The sequence below is a fragment of the Oryzias latipes genome, chromosome 20 (genome assembly GCF_002234675.1).
Source record: "Oryzias latipes chromosome 20, ASM223467v1".
Taxonomy (NCBI): Eukaryota; Metazoa; Chordata; class Actinopteri; order Beloniformes; family Adrianichthyidae; genus Oryzias; species Oryzias latipes.
The window spans coordinates 22,107,513-22,122,609 of NC_019878.2; the positions used below are offsets into that span (position 1 = coordinate 22,107,513).

At 39.1% G+C, this 15,097-nt stretch overlaps 1 protein-coding gene across 4 annotated transcripts in view; it reads left to right on the top strand.

Moving 5' to 3' along the window:
* LOC101167657 (cadherin-7) overlaps window positions 1-14,765 on the top strand; it is a 34,787-nt gene extending 20,022 nt beyond the window's left edge. For 2 of the 4 annotated variants that reach the window (XM_023950252.1, XM_023950253.1), the window contains exons 7-12: window positions 2,974-3,227; window positions 4,365-4,501; window positions 5,719-5,840; window positions 6,194-6,311; window positions 9,717-9,968; window positions 13,032-14,765. In XM_023950252.1, coding sequence (XP_023806020.1) covers window positions 2,974-3,227; window positions 4,365-4,501; window positions 5,719-5,840; window positions 6,194-6,311; window positions 9,717-9,968; window positions 13,032-13,546 — 1,398 coding nt within the window. In that variant the 3' untranslated portion in view covers window positions 13,547-14,765. Of the gene's footprint in view, window positions 1-2,973; window positions 3,228-4,364; window positions 4,502-5,718; window positions 5,841-6,193; window positions 6,312-9,716; window positions 9,969-12,386; window positions 12,419-13,031 lie in introns of all 4 variants that reach the window. The other 2 variants (XM_023950254.1, XM_023950255.1) reach the window with 2 other exon arrangements.
* Window positions 14,766-15,097: the final 332 nt, after the last annotated feature.

Sequence of the window (15,097 nt, forward strand, 5' to 3'; positions counted from 1 at the left end):
AACGTTAGTTGTGTTAAATTTAAGACACATGGAGCACCCAGAGTAAAAATACTATAACTGGCTATAATAAAATCTCTTTTTTTTGTAAATTTAAGCGTATTTCCAGGTCAGGCAGAGCTATTTGAGTCTGCTGTTGCACTTTCTTGACACACTCATCTCAGTGCCTCGTGCACCATATTCAGTGAGCCCTTTTAATCATGCACCGAGCGTGGCGCTCTGTAAGCTGAGTAATCATCCACCCTTTATATGCAGCCTATATGAATAACAAAAGAGGGCTAGTTAAAGGTTCAGATCATCAAACGCTGATGCATCTGAATCCCCTGATGACTATCATCAAGATGGCATAAAAATAAGTTTTCCATAGAATTGAGATACAATTCAGAGAACACAGAACGAGGCCAAAGGAGGATGCAGTGGAGGCAGAAGCAGTGCAAGGTCAAGAGCAGATGAGGGCAGTTTCCGAGCGGGCCGTGCGACATTAAAGGAAAAAAATAAAAAAAAGTTGGCACTTTTATTGCATTTGCCCTCATCAGAGAAGGCTAAGGAGATGTGAGCCACCCATCTTAGAGGAGGATACAAGGGCATTACCATTCCTTCTAAAAGCTGACTTCTTTGTCAGCATTAGTCATGCAAGACTGAGGATCATTTAAAACCCCAGATGTCAAAAAGAACCTGTGTTCAGCAATAAAACGGACATTTATCTGCATTTGGTTAAGTCTGCATAAATGCTCCAGCAGATTATCATTTACGTCCATCTTTGGTAAAACATCAAGCGGACTGTCTCTCTAAATGAGAATGAACTCAAAAATGGTGCATTAACTGTCTTTGTCTGATGGTTATGGCCTGCATGCTGTTTTCATTTTACAGGCATCATATTGGTGATCAAAAGCACATCGTTATTTTAGTTTGGGTTCACAGCATGCAGCTTAAAATGGGGTATCGGATAAAAAAATTCAGCAGGTAAAAACCAGCCCTCCGTTTGATCAGAATTCGATCACTTTGACACAATTTAATAACAGGTAGTACCTGGTGCTCTGAGCTTGATGACTAAACCTCTTTTCAGACTTATGTTCATGCAAGCTGTACAGGAAAAAACAAACATCTAAAGCACATTTGAAGAACCTTCTATGAAAAAAAGCTGGAGGTGCCGCTGCAGTATGAGCCGAGTATAGTAACAACAAACTCAGGCTGTTTTGGTAGATAAACATTATTTGTTAAAAGAAATATTTGTTTCTTTAAAATAATTTTATTACAACACAGGTCACATGTTTTCCTTTTTTTTTTCTTCCTATTTTTTTCCTAATCTTCCTGGTTGATCAAAAGACCCGATCAGGGAAAAAGGAAGTCTTTACATATCTATCTATCTATCTATCTATCTATCTATCTATCTATCTATCTATCTATCTATCTATCTATCTATCTATCTATCTATCTATCTATCTATCTATCTATCTATCTATCTATCTATCTATCTATCTATCTTAGGGCTGCACAATATGAGGAAAACTCACGATATGCGATATTGGTGATTAATATTGCGATAACGATATAAGTTGCAGTATATAAACAAATAGCAAAACAACCAAAAACATAATTTCCATTTCACTGCAACAGTTTAAAAATTATACTCCAACTGACCCTTGTCGACATAGGAGGCAAACATCATGGTTGATCAAAAGACCCGATCAGGGAAAAAGGAAGTCTTTACATATCTATCTATCTATCTATCTATCTATCTATCTATCTATCTATCTATCTATCTATCTATCTATCTATCTATCTATCTATCTATCTATCTATCTATCTATCTATCTATCTATCTATCTATCTATCTATCTATCTATCTATCTATCTATCTATCTATCTTAGGGCTGCACAATATGAGGAAAACTCACGATATGCGATATTGGTGATTAATATTGCGATAACGATATAAGTTGCAGTATATAAACAAATAGCAAAACAACCAAAAACATAATTTCCATTTCACTGCAACAGTTTAAAAATTATACTCCAACTGACCCTTGTCGACATAGGAGGCAAACATCAAACATAAAAGGGCCCATCTGATTGATCAACAACGTAAACGGGTCCTTCTGATTGGTTAAATGCATAAAGGGATTTATTTCATTTGTTCAATATTTCAAGCTGCCATGAGATTGTTTTAACACATTTAAGTTAATCATTTATTGCATTTTTTGACATCTTTTGCGGTATGCATATTGCACAGCTTGATGTTGCGATAACGATAAATTTGCGGTATATTGTGCAGGCCTAATATATATATATATATGGTTACTGATTTTTTTTTTTTTTTCATTATGTAATTACAAAGTGTATTTTTTGTAAAAAATACTTTGACTCTCTAGTAAAAACTTAAATTAAATAATTAAATAAGTTATCTGATTTTATCTTTTAGCCTGCCATCCTGTGTTGCTAGGCAGATTGCAAGGCCCAACTTCCGTTTTTCATTATTTTGTTCGCATTTTTAAAATAAATTAGATGCTTAACCATTGTTAGACCTTAAAAGACTCACTCTGATCATCTGTCAATGTTTATGACGTTTATGGATCTATTTGTCTGCTGCAAGTGGATGCATCCGAATGGAGCAGGGAGCTCGTGGCTTCCCAATTTTAGATTTTACACGACAACTACAAGCTTTTTTAAACAGCATTTTTTTTGTCTGCTCCTGATTTATAACAATTTGAAAAAAAAAATACTCTGAAATGCAAATATGAGCCTAATATTCCAATGTCCTTCATCATGAGTAAAAAGCTACAATAACATGTTAAAATCCAAAAAATAATTTTGATCAGACTGGGTTTTTAACAGAAATATCTCTACTGTAAAGCACAAAACATTTTTTACTCTTCTTTAGAGAATTAATGTTTTTGGATTTTTAAGCAACTTTTTAAGCCAAACTGCCAACACGTAAAGTGTGACGATATCGAATGTTGTCCTTTTCACTCACAGCCTTTGGACTACGAATCCAAAAGACGGTACAAAATGGCTGTAGAGGCCATTAATGATCACGTCGACACACGGTTTCTGCCTCTGGAGGAGTTCAAGGACAGCACGGCCATCAAGATCGTGGTGAGGGATGTAGACGAGCCTCCAGCCTTCGTCTCGCCAGTCTACGAGTGGAAAGTTCCTGAAAATGCGGCTGTGGGAACAGTGGTTGGCAGCATTAGTGCCAGAGACACTGACACACACAACAGTCCCATCAGGTAATGCAGGCTGTCGAAACCAGGAAGAATGGCATCTGCCACCCTCAACAACCTGCATGATAATGACGCGGTAGACACCCAAGCTGGTGTGAGCGCTTCATACTGAGACAGCTTCCTCCACAGGGTGAAAAATCATTCCATTTCACACAGTGTTGCTACCTCGGTGCATCCATTTTTACCCTTGATCTCTGGATACCTTGTACACGGTCATATTTATCTCATATTACTTTAGTGGGAAATGAGCTCTCCTGAATAAATCATGACATTTTTTTTTTATACCTCACAGCCTTTCTATCTTTTGCCGGGGTATTATCACAAAGCGACGTTGCTAGGACGTGGGAATGTAATAAAGCACCATACAAGCTGGCATATGGAATTTAGATTTGCACTCATTTGCAAGTGAGGCACGTTGCAGAGGAAGCTGCAGTGGTACCGGTGCCTGTAGTCCATCTCAGCAGAGCTTAAGAGTGGCAGGTGCTGCATATCATCTTCAGCGTAGCGTCTATTACTGTCCCTCTGGTGACAGTGTCTCATTGATTAATAAATTCAGCCTGACATTTTAGAGGTTTCCACAGTTCTGGTAAATATGATTAAGTTTGCTGTGGTCAAATTGGCTTATTTCCCGTGTTGTTGCCGACAAAGTAGCTTGGGGAAATGAGTCATTACTCAGTTAGCCTAATTCACAGAGGTGTTATAATCACCTAAGGGTTAAAGACATGGGCATGTCAGAGACATAAGCTATGGCGAGCTAATAATTTTGTCCCAACAACATCCTGCTGAAAAAGCGACGTTTTTTAAGGTAACATTGATAAATAATTAATACAAACACCTGACCCTTAATTGTCTAATCAAGTGAACTTTGACAAAATGTGAACTCCACTCTACTTGGTTTTCCTCCAAAGAGAAAATATTTGTGTGTTAAAAAGAGGTTAAAGTGACCAAAAGCCTTTGTAGGTGATGCTGTTATTGGTGCATCACACAGGCTTTCATGTTTACTTGCTTTATTGGACATCTGTAAGTAGATTAAAACATTGAGCAGTTGGCCTAATTAATCTCTCTGTGGTATCACAATGTTTTTTGTTTGCCCAGAAATCCGTCTTGCAGGCTAATTATGTCTTTCTGTGAATTTTCTCCTAGATACTCTATTGACAAAAGGAGCGATGCCACCAAGTCGTTCAGAATAGACGCAAACAATGGAACCATAGCCATCGTGAAAGCTTTGGATCGAGAGACTTCAAGCTGGCATAACTTTACCATCGAAGCAAAAGAAGAAAGTACGATTTTTCATTAATATGGTCTTAACATGGACAACCTGTTATCTGAAGCAATACACAACTGTCAATAGTCAGAGTTACGTTCTAAAAATTAATCCGCAATGGATCGATTTATTTTATTTTGACATGATTTGGTAATGGTATAGGGGCCTAATGCAGGGAAATGGTATCAATTTGACTTGATTCGATTGCCTCAGACAGGTCAATGTGGTTGGACAAATTGATTCATCGATTAATCATTACAGTCCTAGTATATATATACCTTGCATGGAATGGCATGTCAATAATAATGCCAAAAAAAACCTTTACATTTCAATCTAATTGAGGAATGAACAATTCATCCTAAAGCAGCATGTCAGCGAACCATCTAAAGTCACAATAATTCACAAATAGGCAAATACTTGGACCAACAGACAACTTACTCAGGAGTGACCAAACCAAATGAGTCAAGATCCAGAATTATTTATCATAGTTTACATGCTTTCCCATAACATTCTGTAGGAAAACATCATCAAATTGAGTAAAGAAAATTAATTGAAACTGCAAATAAATGTTTGCTGTAAAAACACTCGAAAGAAAAACACTGATTTAAAATCAAGACTGAAGACATTTTCCCACAGACCTGCGAAAGACTTTTTGAGGCAAATGCTTGATTGCAGTTGTTGTTGCCAAGGGTAGCAAAAGCACTTTAGGGGGCAATCGCTTTTTATATAGGGTAGGAAAGTGTGGCATGAGTTTTCTCCATTAGGAAAATTAAGTCATAGGTGAAAAGTCATTTAACCTATCAGACAAAAAAAGCTGCAGTTTATGGTGTTTTCTGGAAATTTTGCTCAGATGGTTAAAACAAGGATTAAAAAAAAAAATTGTGCAAAACACACACAAGCAGAAAAACCCACTTTATAGTATGAAGAATAATTTTCTCCTAAAGTGCCCACAAATTTAAATGAATAAAATCACTCAATGTGAATGCATTATTAAAATAAATTTGGTGTTTGAAAGATTTACAACAGTATAGTTTCCTTCAGTGGTTGCACATCTTGAGATTAGGAATCATTAGGATCCTTTTGGTAAAAGCCATTCCACTTGGATGCCCCGTTTGGCTGCACTGTTTTAAATGCATTTATCAGTCTTAAGTGTTATTTTGACACAGCTTTAGAAAGCATCTGTGATGCGTGCACCCAGTGGACTCCACCAAATGTCTCTCTTCACTGCTGCAGCGCAGAACCATTTATCCTCCTCGGTGGCGGTGTTCATCAAAGTGCTGGACATAAACGACAACGTGCCAAGGCTTGCAAGAGATTACCAGCCATATATCTGTGAGGGCACGCAGGCGGGAGAAGTATGTATATCATGATGTGCTGATTTACTTGAAAGCTGAAATCTAATTGTACATGAATGTAACCGGCAAATGTCCCTATACTGTCAAATTCTATTGCACCCCAACATGTTTTTGCACACTGTGCATTCTTTTAAACAACAATGACACGACAAAGAAATATTTGATTACAGTACAGCAGCATAGCAGGATACATTCATAACATTGACAGCTGCTGAATTACATTGTTGAGTGTTATTTCTCAGAAAGGAGATGTATAGGTTTGTTGAACTCCAAGGAAATCTGATATTTGCTGGGTTTTATTAGTTGTGCTCATTTTTATTTTAATGTTTTTATTTTGCGTTTGTGTCTCTCAGCTCATTCAGCTCCTCAGTGCTGTTGATGTCGACAACCCTGAGGAGGGACACCACTTCTATTTCTCCATGGTCCCAGAGAAGCACATCAATCCAAACTTCACCATCAGAGATAATCAAGGTTATGTTAATTTACACAATGATGGCACACAGAGAACTTTCAGAACTTTATTGTGATGCTAATCTGCGTAATTGCTGCAGGACTGTCTGTGAACATTTTCAATTACAAGGCCCGGTTTGGGACATACTACTTGTCAGCAGCCAATTTCAGCTTTTTTTCTTTTTATGCCAAACAAAAGCACTTTACTTATTTATTTTCAGCATGGCTTTGGGGAAAAAAAACACATTCAATTTCAGGATGGTGGAAAAATAATTACCCACAAGCCTACCTTGCTACTCACTTGGCTATGTTGGTGATCAATTACCCCCCTTTTTTTTTACTGTAACGCTCAGAGCATGTTTTGTAAGCAACGATATTGATCGGAAGTGGCCGAACACCTGGCAGGCAACAGATAATTGATGGAGTTTTTTAAAGAAAATGTTTCATACACATATTCTGTAAAACGTGACTGAAGTATGGCTTATAAAACAGATTTTTCCATCCATGTCTAGCTTCAGCTATGAATAAATGTATCCCTACATGGAGACGCCAACAAAGCAGTGTGGAAACAAAGCATTAGAAATGCAGTTTCCTTTTACTCCTTCACAGTTTCCATGTGCAGCTTCCAAATTGTAAAAATGTAATTTTTGAGTCATCAGAAACATCAGTTTGTCTTTTGTTGGGGGGTGGGGGGTGGTCCACTGTCTGTACAGGACCTTGAAGGTTTGGCGGGTTGGGGCCTCCACTCAAGCAATCGGTGGCTGCCCTGAGTGGTTTGGCTGCTTCAGTCCCATCGGTGCCGGACCAGAGATATTACAGGGACGACGCTTGGAGGCGGGGGCCTGGACTTGCCCCTGGGACAGGCTATTTCTTGGCTCCTCTCTCTTTGTGCGGGGTGGGGGGTGTGGGGCCTGAGGGGGGGTGAGCTCTTTGAGCGATGGAGCCCCTGGACTGGGGAAACTTGGGCCTAATCCGGGGGAGGGGGCGACACGCATATGTTTCACCAGTGGGGGGGTCTATCAGGTGTCCCCAACCTACCCTCCTTCCTTATACAACCATTTATTTGGGTTATGGGAGTAGGAGACTGGGCAGGTGGGGGGGGGGGCTTACTTACTTATTTAATTATATCCCTTGTGTCAGAAGATTCATCACACTATGTTGTTACAGTAACATATGTCCAAGTGTCTTTCTGTTCACCTGTTGGACAGCCAAGAAAAAAGTCCCAAAAAAACAAAATACAGTTTGAACCTGTCTGATTACTGTTTGAGGTTTTAATCTGACAACAAACTCGGCAGCAGTTTGAATCATTTCCCCTGTTAGTGCAATGAACCAACCAACATATATGAGTGACTCAGTGTTGTTGCAGTGAGACCCTTAGCATAAATGAATTCTGTATAATTATTCTTCTTGCAACAAGAAATGTCATCCCGCAAATTACTGACATTTTCTAATAGAGGCTTTAGGCTGTGGGGCAAAAATGAATGCATAAAATTAGATTACGTCTTACTTACATGCGAGAGCTGCAACAGCAATAGTGAACAGAGCCTCTGTAGCGAGGGGCAGTCAACCTTATTTAAGCATGTATTATGTATGGCGACAGACAGCATGGTAAAGGTATGAAGCGTGCTTTAATATGTTGAATAAAAATGACGTGTCTGTGTGGGTGCAAGTAACAGAAATGAGCAATGAATCAGGAAAGTGGAGTCCATGAGTTGCGGTTTGATGATGTAGACATCAGATGCAGACTTGTCTAGCTTCCTTCGCTTCTCAAGTTGGTCCCCTTAGTCAACCCTTAGAAGACCAAGATCCTGAAAATCAACTAACAGCACAGAGCTGGTGAAGCTTGGGATCAACAACTTGGAAGAAGTGGAATGACATGTCTTGGCAGTGTGGTAAACCAACAGGGAGGAACGCATATGGATGTAAAAACTCAGATTGGAAAGATGAGGGCACCCTTCACATGACTGGCTGGGGTGGCCTGGGTCTGACCCATGTCCAGTAAATTCAATTCAATTTCAATTCAATTTTATTTGTATAGCCCAAATTCACAACAACAGTCATCTCGATGGGCTTCGTATTGGTAATTGAAAAAGTAAAACATAAAATCAAAAGGATCATGAATACATAGAATTCAATAGGAAACAGATTCCAAAAAAACGAAGAAGCCTCAGGGGTGTCCACATGAAGGAGGGATCCTCCCCCAGGACGGACAGGTGATTACCAGAACTCGTAGAGAAAAATTAACTAATCAAACTCTACAACTACATATACAAAGTCCAGTAAACGAGCTTCATCCAGATGAAGTTGGAGGGACGGCCGGGGGCGCAAGTTGAGCCGTAGACAGGATCTACAGCCAGGTGTAGGAGCAGTAGTAGAGACAAGCCAGAGACCAGGTACATGGTCAAAAACAGCACATGTGGACCACTACTACACGACCTCGGGAACGATCACCCTCAAGAACATCTGGAGATCCCAACAAGACTCACCTGTTCAACTTAAGGCAGTGTCACACTGCCACTACGTACATATTGCGCATATTGCACATATAAAACTGGTCATACATGAATATACGTGGAAAAAAGGAGAAAAGTTGTGGTCTGTGCTTGAAAATTTCACAGATGTATCACGAACAAACCCCATTAAAACTACGGAAGAAGTATGAATAAACCACGGAAAGAACACCTATACCTGCACTTTAATTACTTTACTTTGAGATTTAGGCAACTGAACAGTAATCATACCTTGGTCAGCACCTTGGTCAGCACCCCCCACAGACCCTCGCAATCCTTTGCTTTAATCGTTCACAAACCACAAGTTATTTTAGCTCTGTTTATATGCAATTCAACAGTGATTCATGCATCAATTAAGTTATGTGAAGTTATAAATCGGTGGTAAATGCGTGAAAACTCAGACATACGTTGACTTACACTGAACGGTTGTGGAAAGGCCACAAATTTGCGTATGCATCTCACGCGCGTAATTCTAAACCAGCCAAAGATTTTGAACAGCTGAAAACGGAATTCATGTAAACACACGTCGGCTGAAAGCCTCGACAGACATCTGCCCACATCGACGAATGAACAAGGAGGAACAAGGCACACATGGAGAAGGACTCTGGAGGTTAATGTCAAACAGGCTGGTCACACCTGGAAGGAGCTACAAAGGATCGCTCAGGACAGAAATGATGGCGAGGAGTTTTTGATGGCCCAACCAAGGATACAAGGCTAACCGCTCCCACCAGATGAAATCTAAATCTGATTTCCAGAGTCTAAGTTCGCTTTTGGGGATTAAAGTATTTTTGAGTTGAACACAAAAACTTGAAAGGGAACTATTCTTCATCATTTAAGTCAAATTCAAAGACTTTGAAAGCTCAGATTATCTGTGGGTTTTTGTTCTTATTAATTTCCCCCCCTTGACTTTCTTCAGACAATACAGCTGGCATTGTGACACGCAGGAGTACTTTCACCCTCAAAGATCGTGCCCTTTACTTTCTGCCTGTGGTGGTGGCGGACAGCGGCACTCCGACCCTCTCCAGCACCAGCACTTTGACCATCAGTGTGTGCAGATGTCAACCTGCAGGCCATTGTCCCACCGCAGGGGTGGAGAGACTGCTTCTGTCTCTGGATCCTGGCCTGCAAACAGTTTTAGGGATTCTCGTTTGCCTGGTCACTATTTCAGGTAAGCAGGTGATGTTGGATACTTGGAAGGTTAAGAGTTTGATCCTCTGGTCGTTCTACCTCAGCTTGGAAAGATTTTTCAAGTAGGAGCTCATTATTGGAAACTCAAACGCATACATTTTGATGTTTAATTTTTCCTAGAATTTAGAAACACGTTTGAAGATAAAACACAACGTCAATAAATGCAAATTAAAATATGGAGTGCCAAAAAGCTGCAGAACATTAATCAGGAGGGCTACTCTGGAGATGTGCATTTCAGATTTCAGAGAATGTCGATGGAAGGCTTGAGCATGGCTTTCTGCACACATTGATTGACTAGACAGAAATCTGGATAAACAAGACAGCGGCTTCTTAGAGCCGTATTGAAAAGGCAGTTTGTTTCATTCACTCTACAGACAGGTACACTTTCAAAAGGAGCTTGATGGAAACAAATATGTCTTACTGCAAATCAGACAGCTAAATTTAAAGAAGGCAAGAAAATTGTTTTTCTTTCATAAGTATATTGTGACATTTTTGTTTTCATAATTGCACTTTGGTAAAATTCAATAATAATGACTCGATTGGTCTGAGAGACGCTCAGTTATGATCTAGTAATGTTGTTTGTAGCCAACTAAACATTTGGAGGGAGACAGGCAGACTGGTCCAGAAATACACCCAGCAGTTAAATATGTTCTACTCTATATCAGAGGTCAGAGATGAAAAAAACTAATAAACTACAAGTCAAACGTTTTAGAACACCCAATTATAGTAGTAGGGCTTTTTTTCCAGTTCATGGCAGTAAAGTCCAAGGGACAGGTAAAAAAGTAACTTCTGAACTGCCAGAGGTTAAAAAAATACCTAAAAGTTACAACATTTCAGAATCATACAAAAGTTACCCTCCAGGGGAGAAAAATGTTTATGTCCAACAGACCCACCTGTAGAAGTCCTTCCTACAGGTGCACCACCTTTTCTTGATGACTTACGACCTTCTCCATCTGCATTAAAGTGGTGCCTAATCACACAGTGGTACCAAATCCTTGTGAACTTTAGCCAAACACTACTGCACAGCTGCAAGTGATGTGTTGTTTCAGAAATTGCAAGATAAGGCAACTAAGAATAGAAGAGAGACAGACCTTCATAACAATGAAACAATGCAGGTCTTTCTGACAGGGAAACTGCAAAGAAAGTCAAAAGGTCAGAGAAAAAAAAAGTTTGTTTTTTTTCAAGCATGAAAACTTGGCAAGAACTCTGGCAAGAAGAATTCTGCCAGACCATAACTGAATGAGAGGGCAACTTTCAGAAATTACTCCTGGACAACAGCAGCTTCAAGCACAGCGTCATTCCTATCCTTTTAAGTCAGCATTAGTTTTCTTTTGAAGAGAAGACTTTGGGTTGCATGGTTGATGTGATGAATTACAGCATGAAAGTCATTGCCAAGACCACAGAATCCGACAGATTTGTTTGGGGAAACTGAAGACTGGAAGGAGGTGTTATGGACCCATACATCTACCTTCAAAATCTTTGGTTCATTATACCATACAGAATCTTGGTAGGCCATCAGAGAGTTCAGTGTGTCACATGGTCAAGAATGAAGGACAAAGTGTGATGGTTTGGGCTTAGCTTTAACCAACATGGCCACCTTCATAATGACTTAAGACATAAACAAAGCTACACTGAAACTACAAGAGGACTAAGAGGACAGGATGGTAGCTATGGAAATACTGAGCTTAAACCATTCTGAAAAAAGGTCAAACAAGTGGAAAAAACATTTGACCTTTGGTGAAACAACACCTGTTAAGCCGTTTCAGATAGTCACCTGAAATCTACATAACCAGTCTGTGTGCAGTTTTGAGCTAATCCATAATGCAGAATTTAACCTCTCTAATGTTGGAATTCACCTGCATTTAAGATATTCACAGAGGTAAGAGGGGGAAAAAAAAGGTTGTGTTTTGGAAATGTATATAAAATAACCAATCCCCGTTTGTAATTTAGTGAATTACACCTGCCTCTAGTTACATCTGTCTAAAAAAAAAAAGATTCAATCTGAAAGTTAAATTTTTTTCTAAATTAGAAATCCTTTTGCTTGAAGGATTTTATAAAACCAATCACTTAATAAAAACCATGATAATTTGGCAAAAAAAATGGCAATTTGGTTATTTACACTTCACTAAAACCAAACCAAAACAAAGAGTCATGAGTGTTAATTGTGCACAGAAAAATCTGTGGTAATCTGCTTTCGCCCAGTTTCTTCTTTACTTAAGGGGAATTGTTTTTAGCAAATTCTATTGTAGATATTTCAGGAGCTTAAAGTAAAGAAAAATACCTGCAGATAAAACTAAATAAAAGGAGAATGAAGCTAATAAAACAACCAGTGGATCAAACTTTAAATCATCTGTTCCTCTTGTAAATTGCTTTTTAACAGGAAGTCATTCTTTTGCAGCAGAAATGAACTAAAGCACCAACATCCCATTGGCAAGTATAAGAGCTTGTGCTAAACAGCTGGGTTTTCCTTTAACACAACTGCAGCCTTATTTGAATCCACTGTTAGAAAGCTCACCGGCGTGCCTTTAACACAAACATGGACATGTAGCTTGCAGCGCTGCCATGTCAGGTAATGAGTGCATCAGTTGCAATACATCAATACCAATGGCATCCTGGGATGCTGATGGGTTTGCACAGTGAGGAGCTTTATTAGGACCTCGGCTGCTTTGCGTCCCCCCTTTGCCCATCACATGAAAGATTAATGACACAACCTGCTATGCTAACATTCGGTGAGCAATTGTCCATAAAAAACAATTAGAAAATATACATATTTTTTAGCATTTGATGCCATATGGAGCAAACTAAACAATGATGTGGATTATTGTTAAATGAAACTTGTGAGTCAAATAAAAAAGTGTTCCACCGTAATGTTTGTTGCTTCAAGTTACAGCTATGAAAACTAATCTGGTTCCAGTTTTTTTTCCTTTTTGTTTTCATCACTTGTACATTCAACATGCATGCTCCATCAGGCACTGTGTGTTGCTTTTTCCCACCATGCCCTGATGTTTAACTATAATGATCTCCCACTGTGCTGTGTCTGTAGTGCTGTCAGTTCTAATGCTGCTGTTGAGGAGACACAAGCGCAAGCAGCAGGAGGGGCTGGATGTGGGCTTGAAGGAGCTGGAGCTGCCCGACACCGTTTCACAAAAAGTTCTCCATTATGGAGAAACTGGAGGGAGAAGGGTGAACTTCTGCCAGCCCGCCATCCCACTGCACCCCCAACCGAGGAGGCGGGAGAGGAGGCTGCGGAAGGAGGAGGTCAGGGCCAGCATACGGATGTCACTGGGAGAGTCCCACTTCATTGGGCCGGAGGACGAGGTCTTCCGGCAGTTTATTCTGGACAGGCTGGCCGAGGCTGATCAGGATCCATACGTTCCACCGTTTGACTGCCTTCAAACGTACGCATACGAGGGCTCAGGGTCTCCCACTGGGTCTCTGAGCTCACTGGATTCTCTCACAGGGGAGACTGAACTTGTCCAACCCCTTTATAATCCCAGAGCTCACGTAGTAAAACTCAGCCCTTGGTGCGGCAGTGGAGAGGAGGACACAACCTTCTGAGGGCACCTTCCATTTTAGAGCTGTTTTATGACCGTGATAAAGAAGGCAGCGCATGTCAGGTAATCATTTGTCAGCATCATTTTGAAAGAGACTTGCTTTGTAAGCAATCTTTCTTATTTTTTGGAAAAAACTGGGTGTGTTTTATTTTTGTTGTTGTCGTTTTAACCTGGCAGGCCTGCCGACTGCAGATTCACTGTGACAGCGTGTGCAATGATAAAGTGAATTTAGACACTTTGAAGCCATCACTACGCACACGGCCGCGAGATATTACTGAGAAAATACCAACAATATCATCCCCAGACACCAAAATTGGTGAGAACATATTGAATCCGCTGCCTGACAGCCCACTTAGCTGTATGAATGAATTTATTCCAAAATTGACGAGAAACTTTGAAGTCAAATGTGCAGAAAATCCATGGCTACAATCTGAAGATTAAACTACATTGTACAAGCAAATAGACAAAATAAAAGTCAGAAATGATTGATTAAAAAGAAGGGCATGTTTTGATTAAAAAAACAAAAACAAATTTTAATGAAATGTAGCTAAAACTTCTGAAAAAACTGAAATTACTTCTTTTTTTTTTAACTTCAAGCTGTTTTCTGAAAATGCTGTTCAACATTTATACAAACCATTTACTTCTGGATAATCCAACTTATTTCAATATGCAAGATTTATTATTTCTTTCCGGAAATCTAGATTTATTGTTGGAAAGGTATTTAAAGTTTCCTTCTAGCATTAACTTTTTCTGTTAAATTATACTCTCACAAATGTCTACAATGGTAAATGCTGTTTCTTCTTCCTTTTTTTTTATAATGGAGAATGGAAATGGCTTAAAATGGTTATATTTTGTGAAAATTAAAACCTATAGCTCTGAAACTAAGATATGTATTCTGTTTGTTGTCTTTTCTAATGCCTTAATTACCATCTTAATGCAAATTCAGGCTGCATTTTATTCAAAAAATACATACGTGACATTGTTTTACTCAATATATGTAAAATGTAATATATTTCTATTATTTATAAATTAATATTATTTAATTTAAATGACTTTGCTTCTGCAGCTTTAGTGCTTTACAACTAAAAAACATTAACTGTTCTAACCCCATTAAATCAGGTGTTTTTATGTTTGAATTTTACAGACTTTTGGCTCAATCAAACCAATGTATTTTCTATTTTTTATGTGTAATTGTTACTATTTACAATAAACAGTTAATATCCTGATGTGCAATTCATTTTGATTTCACTTCATAAAAATGTTTGGTTAATTCCTTTGTGTAAATTAGCGAGATCCTTTGGAAACCTTTCAGGCTTTTGTTAACTGTAACTACATGATCACATGCCTCCCAGCTTAGGACATGGACACTTTCGCTCAGGAGCCTCTGGATTGTTTCAAGTTAAACAATATTTCATGTATAGTTAAAGGAACATCAATTGAAGCACATAAAAGTTCCAGTTCCAGTAATCGTCAGAACATTGCTGGTACTTAATGAACGTCTCCCCCATGTTCACTGAGGGATGTCAAATCTGCTGTGCAGTGATCTCGCTGGCCT